The following is a 15227-nucleotide window of genomic DNA, read 5'->3' as shown; positions in this document are numbered from 1 at the left end:
TACCAAAAAACCTTCTGTTACCGGTTCTTTCCCCTGCGGCCATTGCAAATCATGCCCTCAAATTTTGAAAACCAACACAGTCATCGACAGGTTTGACCAGTCGGTCAAACTACAACATTTCTTTAACTGCAATACGCAGGCAGTGATATATTGCATAACGTGCGAGTGTAATCTCAAGTATGTAGGCATGACTACACGTAAATGGAAAGAAAGAATCTTAGAACACCTTGGTAACATCCGCAATGCCTCCAGAGATCTTAACAGAATGAAACAGCTCACATCAGTAGCGAGACATTTCAACACGGTTCATAAAGGATCCATCAAAGGGTTCAAGACCTTCTGTTTAGATCGAGTACATCTCGGAATACGGGGAGGAGATATAACCAAAGAACTTTACAAAAAGGAAAGTGAATGGATCTTCCGCTTGAACAGCCTGAAACCTTTCGGTCTGAATGAAACCATTAACTACGGAGTTTTCCTGTAAATAATATTTCATCAGACTTTCCATTATCACATATACCTTACAATTTTACCCAGTAATTTCCCTACAGGAATTCATACACACATACCTTTAACTTCATGCCTATTACATGCACATTTTTACACTAATCACATTCCGACACCATCTTACATCTTTGCACAACCCTAATTCTCCTCATACCTAGTCTTATTTTTTCACACCAGCCAATGCCTACCTCACATACCACCGGTCTTCCCCTATCAACAACCAATCAGGTACACCTACCCCTCACCTCCTTTCCATACTGGCATACCTTAATCATTTTTGTTTTTGCCCGTGGTCACTGCACATTAATGCACCCACAATCATTCCTAACTATTCCCCTTCATGTTGTTTCCTCACCACACACATTTATTGGTTCCCCTCACACACTCATAGTTTATTCCTCGGACACTATAATAGTTATCCCTCTACCCCTACTCCCGCATCCATCTTCAACTCACCTATGCCGGAGGCAAACTCAGCATATCCCTCACTAACTTCCACCAGGCCTATTTTAAACCTATTCCCCATTCCACCAACCTCCTTTTTAATCAGCAGTCTTATTAACATTTACACCAATATGTATAGTTATCTATATGTATTTTATTTAATTAATTTATTCATTTTACCTTTATAACCCTATCCCCCCTTTTCTCAGTTCTCTTCTATATTTATTTTGTTTTCGCATATTTCTTTTAATCATATGGTCGGTCATTAACAATCTATACTATCAGTATTCTTACAGTGCAAGTTATTTATTCGGGCATGTGCTATCTATTTATGGCTGATTATCTTCCACATCTTAAATAGCGATCTACCATCACTAAATGTTTTAGTTCCCCAGGTATGATGTCTTAGCTCTGCTATGGGAGTCTCTTAGCAACCATTTACATTGATCTCAAACGCATCCCTCCCATATCCACGATGACGTCCGCAATCTCGCGATGGGTGATGCATCTCCCACCTCGCGTCCTGACATCTTAGTTCCGCAATGGTAATCTCCTAGCAACCGCCCACACAAATTCCAACTGCAAGGGTATTTTTCCCACATCCAAGATGGCGTCCGCGATCTCGCGATGTGTGACGCGCCTTCCTATCTGACGTCTTCATCACGGCGGTCTCCTAGCAACCACAGACAGGGGGAGATCACACCCACCAGACGACATCTCCGGATTGGCTAAGCCCTAACAGGGACGGACATATAAGCTCTCTCCCCACACTAGGCAGTACGGAACCCGGAAGTGAACAAGCCCTAGGGCGAAACGCGTCTTCCGCATCCAGGAACAGGGGTCCCGTCGACACTACCGCATTTTGGCATCCAGCCATACTTACCTTTCTTGCTCTCTTGGCTTCTTCATAACTCTGGTGAAATCGTAAGCCCCTCTATCCAGTGGCTGCATACCACGGATAGCAACTCCTATTGCAATTCTTAGCAGCACTGCCTTAATTATTTTGTATTGAGTGTACAGCATAGGGGTGACTGATCAGAGGTCTGCATCAGCATTTATTCAGCATCTAGCACACTATTGGAAATCAGCTTATTTCTTTAAAGTGTTACCTGCTCATACATGTGACTCATATATCTGTTACATTCACGAATGTGTTGGTTTCCATCTATTTCTATTTTTGCCTTCTCACAGCAATTGATGCATGCATAGAATTAACTTATACCTATTATAGCATTGTATATCCCAGCTTGGGCTGTAAGGCAAATATCCTATGATACATTTATTCAACAGATATATTTTGGTGCAGCTGCGGTGAATTTAACACCTCTCCATACAATTTAACAAATGTCAAACTCCATCTGGAGTTTTTACTAAAAACTGCATGACCACTTATTCACCTGGTTTCAGCAGCATTTTTTCTTATATACCGCTATCTGTATGGATAAATCTCAATATACCAGCAGCCAGGAATTTCTCTGTCTGTGATTTCCAGTAGTAACTCTCACAAATTCTATTTTAGATAGATCACCACTTTTTTCGTGGACTCTCATTCACGATTCCCGGTACACTGCACCACGTGAGTGGGAATTTTGGATCGGGTCTAACGTGAAAAGCAGATCCACCCATTTACACGATCTTTTATCTACCTCTTTTTTGTCGGTCTCAATTTTCATTATTCATATCTAGGTGCACTCTCATTGGTGCTCACATAAAATTCTCTACTACCATACCACGCTGCAAGCGCCCGATCTCGTCTGATCTTGGAAGCTAAACAGCGTTGGGCCAGGTCAGTACCAGGAAGGGAGACCACCTGTGAATACCTGGTGTTGTAGAGCAGGATTTTCCTCACTTATGTGGCAGTAACACCAACAGCAGCATCACCACTTTTTTTCTATCCAACAACCTCCAGACCTGTCGTTCACAGGCACCATCTACGTGAGGTACCATACCTGCCTTTACCGTTATCATTCCTGAATTTAGACAGGTGCATGTCGTCTTCTTTCTTGTAATATATCGAGAGGAGTGACTTCTGATCATTTCTCTTATTTTCTACAAGCCATCAGAGCATAGCCATTAAATTTGTGTCGACCACCCTGTGGTTCCATTAATACAGCAAGTCTGTACTGGTCAAGGGGAATGGGGGTATGACCAACTAATGTCTACCACCCTTTCACACACTCTTTACCAATAAGAGACCAGAACATTTTATTTTACCAAGATGCTTTCTATGTTGCATTTTGAAGGATAGTTTTCCGGTAATAACCTTTTGTGTAATAAAAGCTAATAAAAGTTATGTTTTAACATCTCATCCTAATTATCTTATCAAAAATATATATTTTTCTTCACAAGAGTGCGCCCACACAAGAGCCTTCTTTCCTCTCCCCATTGTATTAAAGTTCGCATACTTTCTGGCTCTGGGTGCACCACCAAGTAGGACAAAATTATCATCTACACGTGTATTGCATACAATATTGGAAGGGCTAACTTTTCGCCCCTTCTTTTCCCCTATTTTCTTAGGGTAATCTATTGTCCAAATTTGGTTTTCTCTTCTACATTGTTAGTATTTTTCCCGATTAGTCTATCCGGTGCCGGATCGCCCCAGGTTTCTGTATCGACACCGTGGGTCTACCAGATGGTGTACGTGTTTCCAACTCTTCCGTTAATCCCGAGGATTCTCAAAAGAATAAAAAGGGAAAAGGTTCAAGCAATTCTCATTGCTCTGGACTGGCCAAGAAGGGCCTTGTACGCGGATCTACCGACGTTACTCCTGGTGGCCCCTACCTCTTCGTGAGGATCTTCTACTGTAGGGGCCGTTCATCTATCACGATTTACCGCGGCTACATTTGACGACACGGAGGTTGAGCGTCAAATTCTAGCCCGGAAAGGGATCCCAACCTTGCTCCAGGCCAGAAAAGAGGTAACGTCAAAGCATTACCGCCGTATTTGGAACAAGTACGTCTCTTGTGTGAGACCAGGAAAATTCCTGCGGCGGAATTTAAGCTGGGGCGTTTTCTCCTTTTTCTGCAGGCAGGAGTGGATGTAGGCCTATGTTTGGGCTCCTTAAAGGTCCAGATTTCAGCCTTGTCCATTTTCTTCCAGAAGCAATTGGCGTCTCTTCCTGAGAGTCAGACTTTTTTGAATGGTGTTCTGCACATCCAACCGCCCTTTGTGCCTCCTACGGGACCTTGGGATCTCAACGTTGTGTTGCAGTTCCTACAGTCAGATTGGTTTGAGCCCTTACAGGCAGTAGACATTGAGTTTCATACGTGGAAGACAGTTACACTGTTGGCTCTGGCTTCGGCCAGGCGGGTGTCGTAACTGGGGGGCATTGTCTCACAAGAGCCCCTACTTGATATTTCATGAAGATCGTGCTGAACTCCGAACTCGTCAGCAGTTTCTTCCGAAGGTGGTGTCTGCTTTTCATATCAACCAACCTATTGTGGTTCCAGTGTTTACTGACACCACTGCTACCTCTAAATCCCCGGATGTGGTAAGGGCTTTGAGGATCTCGGTGAAGAGGATGGCTCATCACAGAAAATCTGACTCACTGTTTGTTCTCTATGATCCCAAGAAAATTGGGTGTCCTGTTTCAAAGCAGTCTATTGCTCGCTGGATCAGACTTACTATCCAGCAGGCTTATTCATCGGGAGCATTGCCGGTTACGAAGGTACAGGCCCACTCTACTAGGTCTGTGGGTTCTTTCTGGGCGGCTACCTGGGGTGTCTCGTCTTTACAACTCTGCCGAGCAGCTACTTGGTCAGGTTCGGACACGTTTGCTAAGTTCTACAAGTTCGATAGTTTGGCCTCTGAGGGCCTCCAGTTTGGTCAATCAGTTCTGCAGGAACCTCAGCACTCTCCTACCCGGTTTGGGAGCTTTGGTACATCCCCATGGTACTAATGTGGACCCCAGTATCCTCTAGGACAGGCCTGGCCAACCTGTGGCTCTCCAGATGTTGTGAAACTATCCATCCCAGCATGCCTTGCCACAGTTTTAGCATTCTCTAATAGCAAATCTGTGGCAAAGCATGATGGGACTCGTAGTTTTACAACAGCTGGAGAGCCACAGGTTGGCCAGGCCTGCTCTAGGACGTAAGAGAAAATAGGATTTTAATTACCTACCGGTAAATCCTTTTCTCGTAGTCCATAGAGGATACTGGGCGCCCGCCCGGTGCTTAGTTTTTCTGCACTGTTACCTGGTTAGGTATTGTTGTTGGTTCAGCCATTGCTGTTCCTGTTAAAGTTTGGTTAGCTTGGCTTTCCTCTTGTATGTGTCTGCTGATTCAAATCTCACCACTGTTCAGTTAAATCCTTCTCTTGAAGTATGTCCGTCTCTTCGGGCACAGTTTCTAGACTGGTGGGAGGGGCATAGAGGGAGGAGCCAGCCCACACTATTAATTTCTTAAAGTGTCCATGGCTCCTAGTGGTCCCGTCTATACTCCATGGTACTAATGTGGACCCCAGTATCCTTTACGGACTATGAGAGAAGGATTTACTGGTAGGTAATTAAAACCCTATTTTACGTTTTACTTAGAATAATAATTATTATTATCATCATCATCTTCATCATGAGCATTGGTAAAATAATGTATTGATGAAAGTCAGATGACAGTTATTGGCCTGGATTTTACATCTTTCCTTAATTGACATGCTCTGTTTAGATCTCACATCATACTTGCATACCCTCCCGAAAGCTGCAGGAGACTCCTGATGTTTAGGGTAGTCCCCTGCAGCCCCGGAAGGGTAGGTGGCTCTCTTGAATCACATCATTTAGCCCTGCCCACTACCCACAGACTGTTGAAAAACGGGTATTTCCCTGTCTTAGGGGTGGGACCTAATAATGTGACAGTCCGGTCCCACCCCCCAAAATGGCTTGCTGCTTCTCCGGGCTTTTACCAGAGAGGAGACAAAAAAAGTAGATAAGTATGTCTCACATACCACATATTTTAGAAATGGTATTAGTGAACCCTAATTGCATACTAAAATTAAAGCGGAACTCCACCGTCAAATTCATATCTTATATGCAAATTTTATTATATGCTTTGCTCTTGTATACCATGACAGAAAATAGATCAGAGCAGAGTTGTAATTTCCTGTAATTGCAGTACACAGAAGAAAGTTTATCTGACAACAGTGTCAAACATTTAAGATCCCTTAAGCAGAATAAGCCCAAATTATAAAACTTTTTTTTATCTTCTGAAAGCATTAACATTGCTCTGTGCACTAAAATGACAGCAAAAAAAAAATCAATGTTTAAGTGTTGTTTTGTTAATTCTAATGATTTGACCAAAGTCTAGTAGCCATCTATACAATTTTAATTATTTTAGTAATGTGTTGTCTAATGTATTTCACTTACGTATTTTATTAATTTTTAAAAAAGGGAGAACCTCGTCTTTCATGGCAAGTGAAGGCTGTATCTGCAGAATCCCTTAGTCCACTACTAGAGGCCTCCTCCAAAAATATTACCAAATCTTTGGCATCACTGACTGATATTCTAGAAGACGTTGGGGGATTTTCTGCTGGTTCTCTGCGGGGCAGAGGGTCGCACAGTTTTACTTTGCCAATACGCGGGAATACCTTGTAAGTGTAAAATGCTATCTGAATAAAAAGCTGTTCCATTGGAATCATGCAAAATGTATATTATAATACAATTTTCTGTATAAATGTATTATATAATACACTGCTGAACTGATACACATTACTGTATGTATACAGTAGCTTTTATTGACTTCATTATAAAAGCAAAGTCACAAAACATTTAAAAAAAAAAAGAAATATGGAACCACCCTTACTTTTGTGACTGGCAAGTTTACAGTTGTACTTTTACATTTAGATTGGCTTTATTATTGTAAACTTTTTTATTCATCTTATTTGTTTTCGGTAAAAATTAGCGTGATACAGAAAATATATAATTTCTCTTTTTTGTTATTCCTTAAACCCTTACTTACTGACTTTGGGCCTAATTCAGACCTGATCGCTAGCAGGTGATTTTTGCACTGCTGCGATCAGATAGTCGCCGCCTACAGTGGGAGTGTATTTTAGCTGTGCAAGTGTGCGAACGCATGTGTAGTAGAGCTGTACGAACAGACTTTGTGTAGTGTCTGCACAGCCCAGGACTTCCTCAGCCGCTGCGATCGCTTCAGCCTGTTCAGGACCGGAATTGACGTCAGACACCCGCCCTGCAAACGCTTGGACACGCCTGCGCTTTTCCAACCACTCCAAAAAAACGGTCAGTTGCCACCCACAAACGCATTCTCCCTGTCAATCTCCTTGCGAACACCTGTGCAAATGGATCCTTCGCACAAACCCATCGTTGAGCGGCGATTCACTATGTACCCATACAACGCGCCTGCGCATTGTGGTGCATACGCATGCGCAGTTTAGTCCTGATCGCCCGCTGTACGAAAACGCAGCCTCGCGATCAGGTGTGAATTACCCCCTTTGTCTCCCCTTTGGAAGAAAGCCCGTGAGATGCTGTTGGGCTCTTCAGGGGGCGAGGCTGGACAGTCACGTCATTGCGAAATTTTCATATCTGCAGAAGGGGTGGGGCAAAATGTAGCAATTTTTGGTAATTTAGCCCAACTTCCTCCATTGCGCGCAGCAATTCCAGTGATTATCTCCCTATCTATACCTGTTTACTAGGAAGTGGGCATGATAAGGGAGAGTCACCTACGCTTCTGGCAATGTGGGGGACTTCCCCTAAAGTCAAGAATCTCCTGCAGCTTCTGGAAGAGTTGGCAAGTATGCGTAAATCTAAACGTAATAGGGCTGATGCAGAGTTGATAGCAGTGGCAGATTTTACCTATGGGCTGTAGGACAGCAGCACCCCCCAGGTAAACTCTGCCACCTCAGCTCAGAGTCAGTGAAGCCAGATGCAGTCAGTGAGACTGGGTTCACTGTGACTGGCAGTAATTTCCTATTGTTTGCCAGTCAAACACACTACATACAGTCCCATTGGGAGGTGTTTTTCCCTCTCTGGGACTGCCAGATCGGGCTGCAAATAACAGAGCACTGGCTTCCTGTAGGAAGCCACTCTGTGCCTCTCGGATAGCCCTAGCCGGCTTCTATGGGCCGCAGAAGCTGAGGGTTTGCACAAGCGTCTCTGAACTACATTGTACAGATGCCGAGACCTGGATGGCGGCGGGGACAAGTTAATAGGGACTCAGCGGCAGAGACAAGGGAGCAGGGACTTGGCAGCACGGCCAGCAGAAGCCCCCCGCCTCCGCCGCTGGCTAGTAGTAAAGTGAGCTGAGTTTTCTAAAAAAAAAAAAAAAGTGTCATTTTGCATGTAGCAGAACTGTATGACTAGAGATTCATATAACTCTGGATTGGCAGCTATATGTGCATGATTTCCTGATCAGTTTTTACTTGCACATGCCCTGTAGCAGGTTCAAATTATCATATAAAGATATGGCCTATTGCAGTCCAGCTGCTTCAGAACTACACATGCCACAATGACCTGCCATAGATCTTGCTGTTAGAGCAAGCTGAAGCTATTGCAGGGCATGCTGGCATTTGTATTGCATGGCATAATCAAGAACTCTACAGCAGCTGGACTGCCACAATTTATCTGCTGAGGAAAGAGCACTGAACATTCGCAAACAGTCATCCTATCATGTCAGCCATACAATCATATTTCACAGAATTACTGCTGGCCCAGTATGTGTATATATTCACTTCTGCGATTGGTGTGCTAAGCCGAGTATAGTAGCGCTAATCCCTTTATAGTTGCAATAAATAAATGACAAGCAAAGCATGTAGACTGCATGTCAAACTATTTTGATTGTCAACACTTTGTTTGGCAAGCACAGTAACCAGTGATGCTCACACAGGTTTTACTGATCCACTTTGCTGCAGGAATGTCAGAGTGGTACTGTACAAATCAGCATAAATTGTGGTACCGGCAATCACACCAACAAAAATATTCCCAATCTCTCATTACCCTGCTACTGGCTAAACACTGTAGTCACCTCTCTAGTGACCAGCAACTAGTTCAGTATCAGTCACCCCACCCCCAACACAAAACCAGCTATTTATGCTTCCTCCCAAGCACTAACTACCTAAACCAAAAATCAATCACATGCATGTGCTGCACCTGTGAGTCTGTGTTCAGAGAACTGTGAGGGATTAACCCTGTCTACAGCATGAGCCTGCAGGCATCCAGAGAACGTCTATTTATTAAATGTCGATTTTGATCGATTTCAGGTCGATTGAAATCAATCTTAATCGATGTTGGTCTTCCAGGGATAAAACACACTTTTATATGTGTCTTAGTCCTGGAAGCCCAGCATTGATTTAGATCCATTTTAATTGATCAAAATTGATTCAGCCTTTAGTAAATACACAGTCCAGTCACATTATTATGACCACCTCCTACATTTGACGCTGGCAGCACGTACCCCATGAAGTACGTCACGTGCCGTGCGCTGGCTTAGTAGGTATATAAGGTGTGCGATAGGCTGGGTAAAAGGGGTGATTTATCAGAGTTGCATAATGGGATGATTACTGGCTTTCAGGCCAAGGGTGGCAATATTTCTGAAACAGCACAGATTGTAAACTGTGCATGTGCTGCTGTGGTGAAGGTGTATTGTAAATAACTGACGTGGAAACTGCGAAGCACCACGTGCCATTGACGTGAGAGGTGATCGTCGGCTATGAAGGTGCGTGACGGCTGACCGACACTTTACAGTGGAGCAGCTCTGTACTGCTCCACTGCTCAGAACTGATGATGTCAAAATGTACCTGTGCCAACCTACCAGCACCTTACTGAGTCGCTCCTAGCCCCAGGGCTGCCATCAGAAATTGTAGGGGCCCATGACTGAGAAAAGAGACAGCCTCCCCCCAAAAAAAACAAAACAAAAAAATATTCTGCAGCACTGCTCCACCCTTATGCGGTATTACATATAGATGGACCTACATGAACGGTTCAGAGAGCTGATGCACAGGGAAGGCTTGTTTTAAGAAGTCCCCCTTGTGCATCAGCCCGCTGTTGTCTCACAGCCTGGTGCAGCTCTCCAGGTATTGGCGGTAGGAGCCAGGGGTGGGACCCCCTCTCTCTAAGCGCCCGGGACACCAGTTTCCCCCTGATGGCTGCCCTGCCCAGCCCATCTTGTTGCTGTCCGTGCTGCACCCGGCGGTTACTCTGGCTATTAGATGGTTGTCATAATAATGTGACTCAACCGTGTATACCACTTAGTCTCTCCTTTTTACAGTCTTTAGCAAACTATAGACATGCGTCAAATTATACATTGTTACTCTATTAGAGGGTGAATTACTTGATTAACATGGGTGTTTAGTTCACATCTATAGAAACTATACAAAGTTTCACCTCCTTTCAATCAAAGTTGGTGGTCACGACACAACTCTATCTCATTCTCTTGTTGTCTGTGGGTACACAGTTTTAATATATTAAGCACTGTTCCTGCCAATGATTGGAGTTGCATTGTAGGTGCTGCTCTTCATTCATTTGCTAACCTATAATGTCTACCCAGTGGTAAAATCTTAGGTTGTTGAATTTGTTTTTACAGAGGCATTTATTTTGTCATTACTTGACCTGATGTAGTTATCATTGATATTTAGACAATGGCCAGTCAGTAATGTGGTATCCTATCACATACAGTATACTGTGCACTAATGTGGTATATATCAACAGGATCACCATCATGTGTTTAATTATTATACACGTTACATTACACTGCATTCCCAGGACTATGGTAAATCACTACAGTGCATTGTTATAATCAATCACTAATTGGTAGCCAAGTCTCTGTAATGAGGGCCACACCCCCTCTGGTAGCTGATCACACCCCTTAAGCACAAACCTCTACCACTGACCTTACATTTGCTAGATTTGTTTAGCACCTTTTGTTGAAGGTGGAGGTTTGCTGTATGCGGGAGGGGGTTGTAATCAAGATGAACATGTGTCTGTAGACTTATTTATTCAGTATAGGCCAGGACGCCAGTCCTTTAGGATGCTGCAGTGCCTAGTATATGAAGTGGCTAGTTATAAAGTGGCAGCTAAAATCAATAGCAGTGTTATACCTGTGATAAACCGAAGGAAAACAGAAGGCACACAAACCAACATGATAACAGAAGGACTGCATTACAACTACAAAACTCAGGATCATTATGTTTCCTCCCCTCACCTCTACCATGAGAACATCAGGACCAGGCTTACCACCTCTCCGGCTGAGAACATCAAGTCTGCCCCTTGGCCTAACCCTCAAGATGAGCAGGGAACTGTGGGGTGAGAACACCAGGATCAGGCTCAGCAGGAACATCTCCATTGGTCCTGAGTGTGCCCCCCACATTCTCAAACCCATCCGTACTATGATTGAATCTAAATAATGTTATCCCAATTTTCCTTCTGCCACTGGTTGGTTACCTGCAATTGTTTATTCCCCCCGCCTTCCCTGTTTTTTTGTTTTTCTTTCCTTCCACCTCACTGTGTGCTTTTCCTGTAATGTTTACCTCCACTGATTGCACACCCTGCCATTGCCCCCTACATACAGGGTACATCATACTACTACATAAGTGTTAGTTTTCCCATATATGCACTGGGCCCTTGTACAGCTCACCTCCCACAGTATAACCTTCGAAGTGCGCCCAACATGGCTGCCTCATCTGGTACGCTTGTGGATGGGATGAAAAATACATAGACCTGGTGGTTTTGTTGGGACCTTACTCTGAACTTTTGGACTCTGAAATCACCCCCATTTTGTGTCATCTCTTCTAGGGGTAGACTGTACCACCCTGGGTAATCCTACGCTGTGCGCCCAAGATGGCTGCCGCACCTGGTACCTTGTGAGGGTGGAATGCACAACCCTTGGAAGTTATTACCCAAAATGCCTACACCAATCATGCATTATGCTTTCTGTGTGCTTAAGGTCCTCTTTTATGTCTGTGTGGCTGATCATATTCTGTATTATGTGCATTGTGTTTGATATTTGTAAAGCATCTTGAGTCCTGTTGGAGAAAGAGCGCTATATAAATAAAATTATTATTATTATTATTATTATTATTGGGGGTAATTCCAAGGTGATCGCAGCAGGAAATTTTTTAGCAGTTGGGCAAAACCATGGCCCTCATTCCGAGTCGTTCGCTCGTTCTTTTTTTTCGCATCGCAGTGAAAATCTGCTTAGAGCGCATGCGCAATGTTCGCACTGCGACTGCGCTAAGTAATTCTGCTATGAAGAAAGGATTTTTACTCACGGCTTTTTGTTCGCACCGGCGAACGTAGTGTGATTGACAGGAAATGGGTGTTACTGGGCGGAAACACGGCGTTTTATGGGCGTGTGGCTGAAAACGCTACCGTTTCCGGAAAAAACGCAGGAGTGGCCGGAGAAACGGGGGAGTGTCTGGGCGAACGCTGGGTGTGTTTGTGACGTCAAACCAGGAACGACAAGCACTGAACTGATCGCACAGGCAGAGTAAGTCTGGAGCTACTCTAAAACTGCTAAGTTTTTTTTGTTCGCAATATTGCGTAAACTTCGTTCGCACTTTTAAGATGCTAAGATACACTCCCAGTAGGCGTAGACTAAGCGTGTGTAACTCTGCTAAATTCGCCTTGCGACCGATCAACTCGGAATGAGGGCCCATGTGCACTGCAGAGGAGGCAGATATAACATGTGCAGAGAGAGATAGATTTGGGTGTGGTGAGTTCAATCTGCAATCTAAATTGCAGTGTAAAAATAAAGCAGCCAGTATTTACCCTGCACAGAAACAAAATAACCCACCCAAATCTAACTCTCTCTGCAAATGTTATAGTGCCCCCCCTGCAGTGCACATGGTTTTGCCCAACTGCTAAAAAATTTCCTACTGCGATCAACTTGGAATTACCCCCATTGTTCCCCCAGTGGGCCATTCATGCCCCAGTCCAACACTGCTTCTATCCTCATAAAACAAACAAGTATCATAATATAATGGAATTGTCAATATGTTTTTACAGTATATTGCTGCTGCAAGTATTGCATAGAATTTCAGGTATTGTCAAAATGAATCTAATAAACGTGAATCACTGTTCCAAAAGCAAAAAAAATGTAATCCAAAATGCACTAGTAAATGCTGAAATTAACAAATAAAGAATGAGCTCACTTTCCATATGTTTTAAAATCAGCTGTATGGGAAGAATGAATCTAAAGCCCAGTACCCACAGGCCGATGCAGGAGAGATGTGTGCTGAGCGAACCGCTCAGCACACATCTCTCCTGCCGCTCAGCACAGCGCGATCTGTGCTGAGCGTGCGGGGGGAGACGGGGGGCCGCTCATTTCACCCAGCGGGTGAAGTGAGCGACCCGCTAGATTGGCCTGCATGCAGGCCAATCTAGCAGCAGCGATAGCGATGTGCGGGGCCGCGCATCGCTATCGCTGACGGGGCTACACATGGAGCGATCATGCCGATATTCTAAGCAATCTAGTCAGATTGCTTAGAATATCGCTCCGTGAGTACCCCCCTTAACACATAAAATGATTGAATAGACCAGCAGACCCCTGGAGAGTGTAAACTCTGTAATCTCATGCACCCCTACTGACTAATGTGTTCCTTCCTCACTACCATCACTGATAATACACATCAGTCCTCATAATCATCAACTATCCCTCTCCTTACTACTAGACCCCCTCTCATCATCTCCTTGTCTCTTTACTGGCAGACTGTCCCCACTCTTCACACCACTTTTATCACTGTAAATGTGCCTTTCCATACCAACTGCCACATCTTAACATCCCATGACCCAACTAATGGCCTGGAAGCATAGTGGGGCAGATGTACTAAGCATGAAGAAGTGATAAAGCAGTGATAAGTACAAGGTGATAATGCACCAGCCAATCAGTGCCAATATGTAAATTGACAGTTAGGAGCTGATTGGCTGGTGCGTTATCACCTTGCACTTATCACTGCTTTATCACTTCTCCAGGCTTAATACATCTGTCTAACTGTCTGTATTAATGAAAAAGGTATGAAGTGTAAGGCCAGTATCCTATTAGCCCCAATGCTGCTTCGGACAGTCAAAACAGCCGGATATTGCGATGTATGACCGATGGTCATTACCACGGTATCCAATAAGAGGCTATTTTGATGAGCCGAAATTGGACCCATGACCGCACGAAAACACATGGGATCGGGAATAAGTCCCTGATCCCATGTGTTATTGTGGCTCCGGTAGCCCCTTATCTCGGATTATGCTTTGGATGCCTGAGGCACCTGAAGGATAATCCTCAATAAGTGCTGGCATCGGGGCTAATAGAATACCACCCAAATACTGTATTGGCAATTATCTGCAGTGTTGTGAGTTTTAGAAATGCGAGATAATTGCAGCCTTGTGTTGCAAACTACGCTACTGATTCTAGAGCACTATAGATTTTAAATACTATTACCAAAACATTTTTAAAGTGTTATATACAGTACTGTGCAATATCAGTAATATCATGTTCATCATAAAACAGGGAACAATGTACAGTATGTATACCTGAAGATGTAATAAAACATGTCATATTTTTATTTTTGTTTTCTTCCTGTAGTCCAAGACAGTCCCGGGTGTCTAATACATCCCCATTGACCCGCAGAAAATCCTATGACAGAGGACAACTCAGGTAATTGACACTGAATGACAAATATTGTGAAAAATGGGTTTTCACTAGGCAATCATTTTTAAATATTTAAAATAATTTATCAAATTATTTTTAACTATTTATTTTTGTTTTCTAAATTTTATTGGTCAGTGGAACTAAAAACTTAATCTGTACTTCAGGTCCAATATACACGTACATGCTTGAACTGGCTAGCCTGATCATGGATGCTATATGCCATACCTCCCAACTGATGTGTATTAGCAGTGTTGGTAGTAGTAGAGGATGGCAGCAGGTTAGCAGGAGTGGTGAGCACACCCCCTACAGTGAAGGAAATGGGGGCATACCATAAGGCCATGTCCCCTTCCCACAAGGCCATGACTCCCTTTTTAGTTGTGCCTTTGGTGCACGCAAGAGGTCACAAACTTTATCTCCCTTATGTTGGGAGGTATGTTATCCTATTAGACTATCTCGGGGAAGCAGTACATTTTTAGCCTTACAGTTCCTAGCCAGTATTATTGAGGCAGCTGTGTACAGTATGGCTTACAGTAGCTGTGTAGGCGATATTGTATTGACAAATGATGGCAACAACAGGTTTTCTATTGGTTCTATAAGTGGAGAAAGAATATTGGGGTAGATGTATTAACCTGGAGAAGGCATAAGGAAGTGATAAACCAGTGATATGTGCAAGGTGATAAAGGCACCAGCCAATCA

The 15227-nt window shown here is 43.7% G+C and overlaps 1 protein-coding gene and 1 non-coding gene across 7 annotated transcripts in view; both read left to right on the top strand.

Annotated features, from left to right (window-relative positions):
- KIF21B (kinesin family member 21B) overlaps nt 1–15227 on the top strand; it is a 376092-nt gene that overhangs the window by 319269 nt on the left and 41596 nt on the right. For all 6 annotated transcript variants that reach the window (XM_063954959.1, XM_063954957.1, XM_063954962.1 and 3 more), the window contains 2 exons: nt 6329–6528; nt 14466–14537. In XM_063954959.1, coding sequence (XP_063811029.1) covers nt 6329–6528; nt 14466–14537 — 272 coding nt within the window. The remainder of the gene's footprint in view (nt 1–6328; nt 6529–14465; nt 14538–15227) is intronic.
- Nucleotides 2668–2786, top strand: LOC135052700 (5S ribosomal RNA). The gene has a single exon (XR_010242237.1). It is a non-coding gene; the product is annotated as a 5S ribosomal RNA (ribosomal RNA).

The sequence above is a fragment of the Pseudophryne corroboree genome, chromosome 2 (genome assembly GCF_028390025.1).
Source record: "Pseudophryne corroboree isolate aPseCor3 chromosome 2, aPseCor3.hap2, whole genome shotgun sequence".
Taxonomy (NCBI): Eukaryota; Metazoa; Chordata; class Amphibia; order Anura; family Myobatrachidae; genus Pseudophryne; species Pseudophryne corroboree.
The sequence above is the reverse complement of the archived record's forward strand: the minus strand, read 5'-3'. Positions and strand labels throughout refer to the sequence as shown.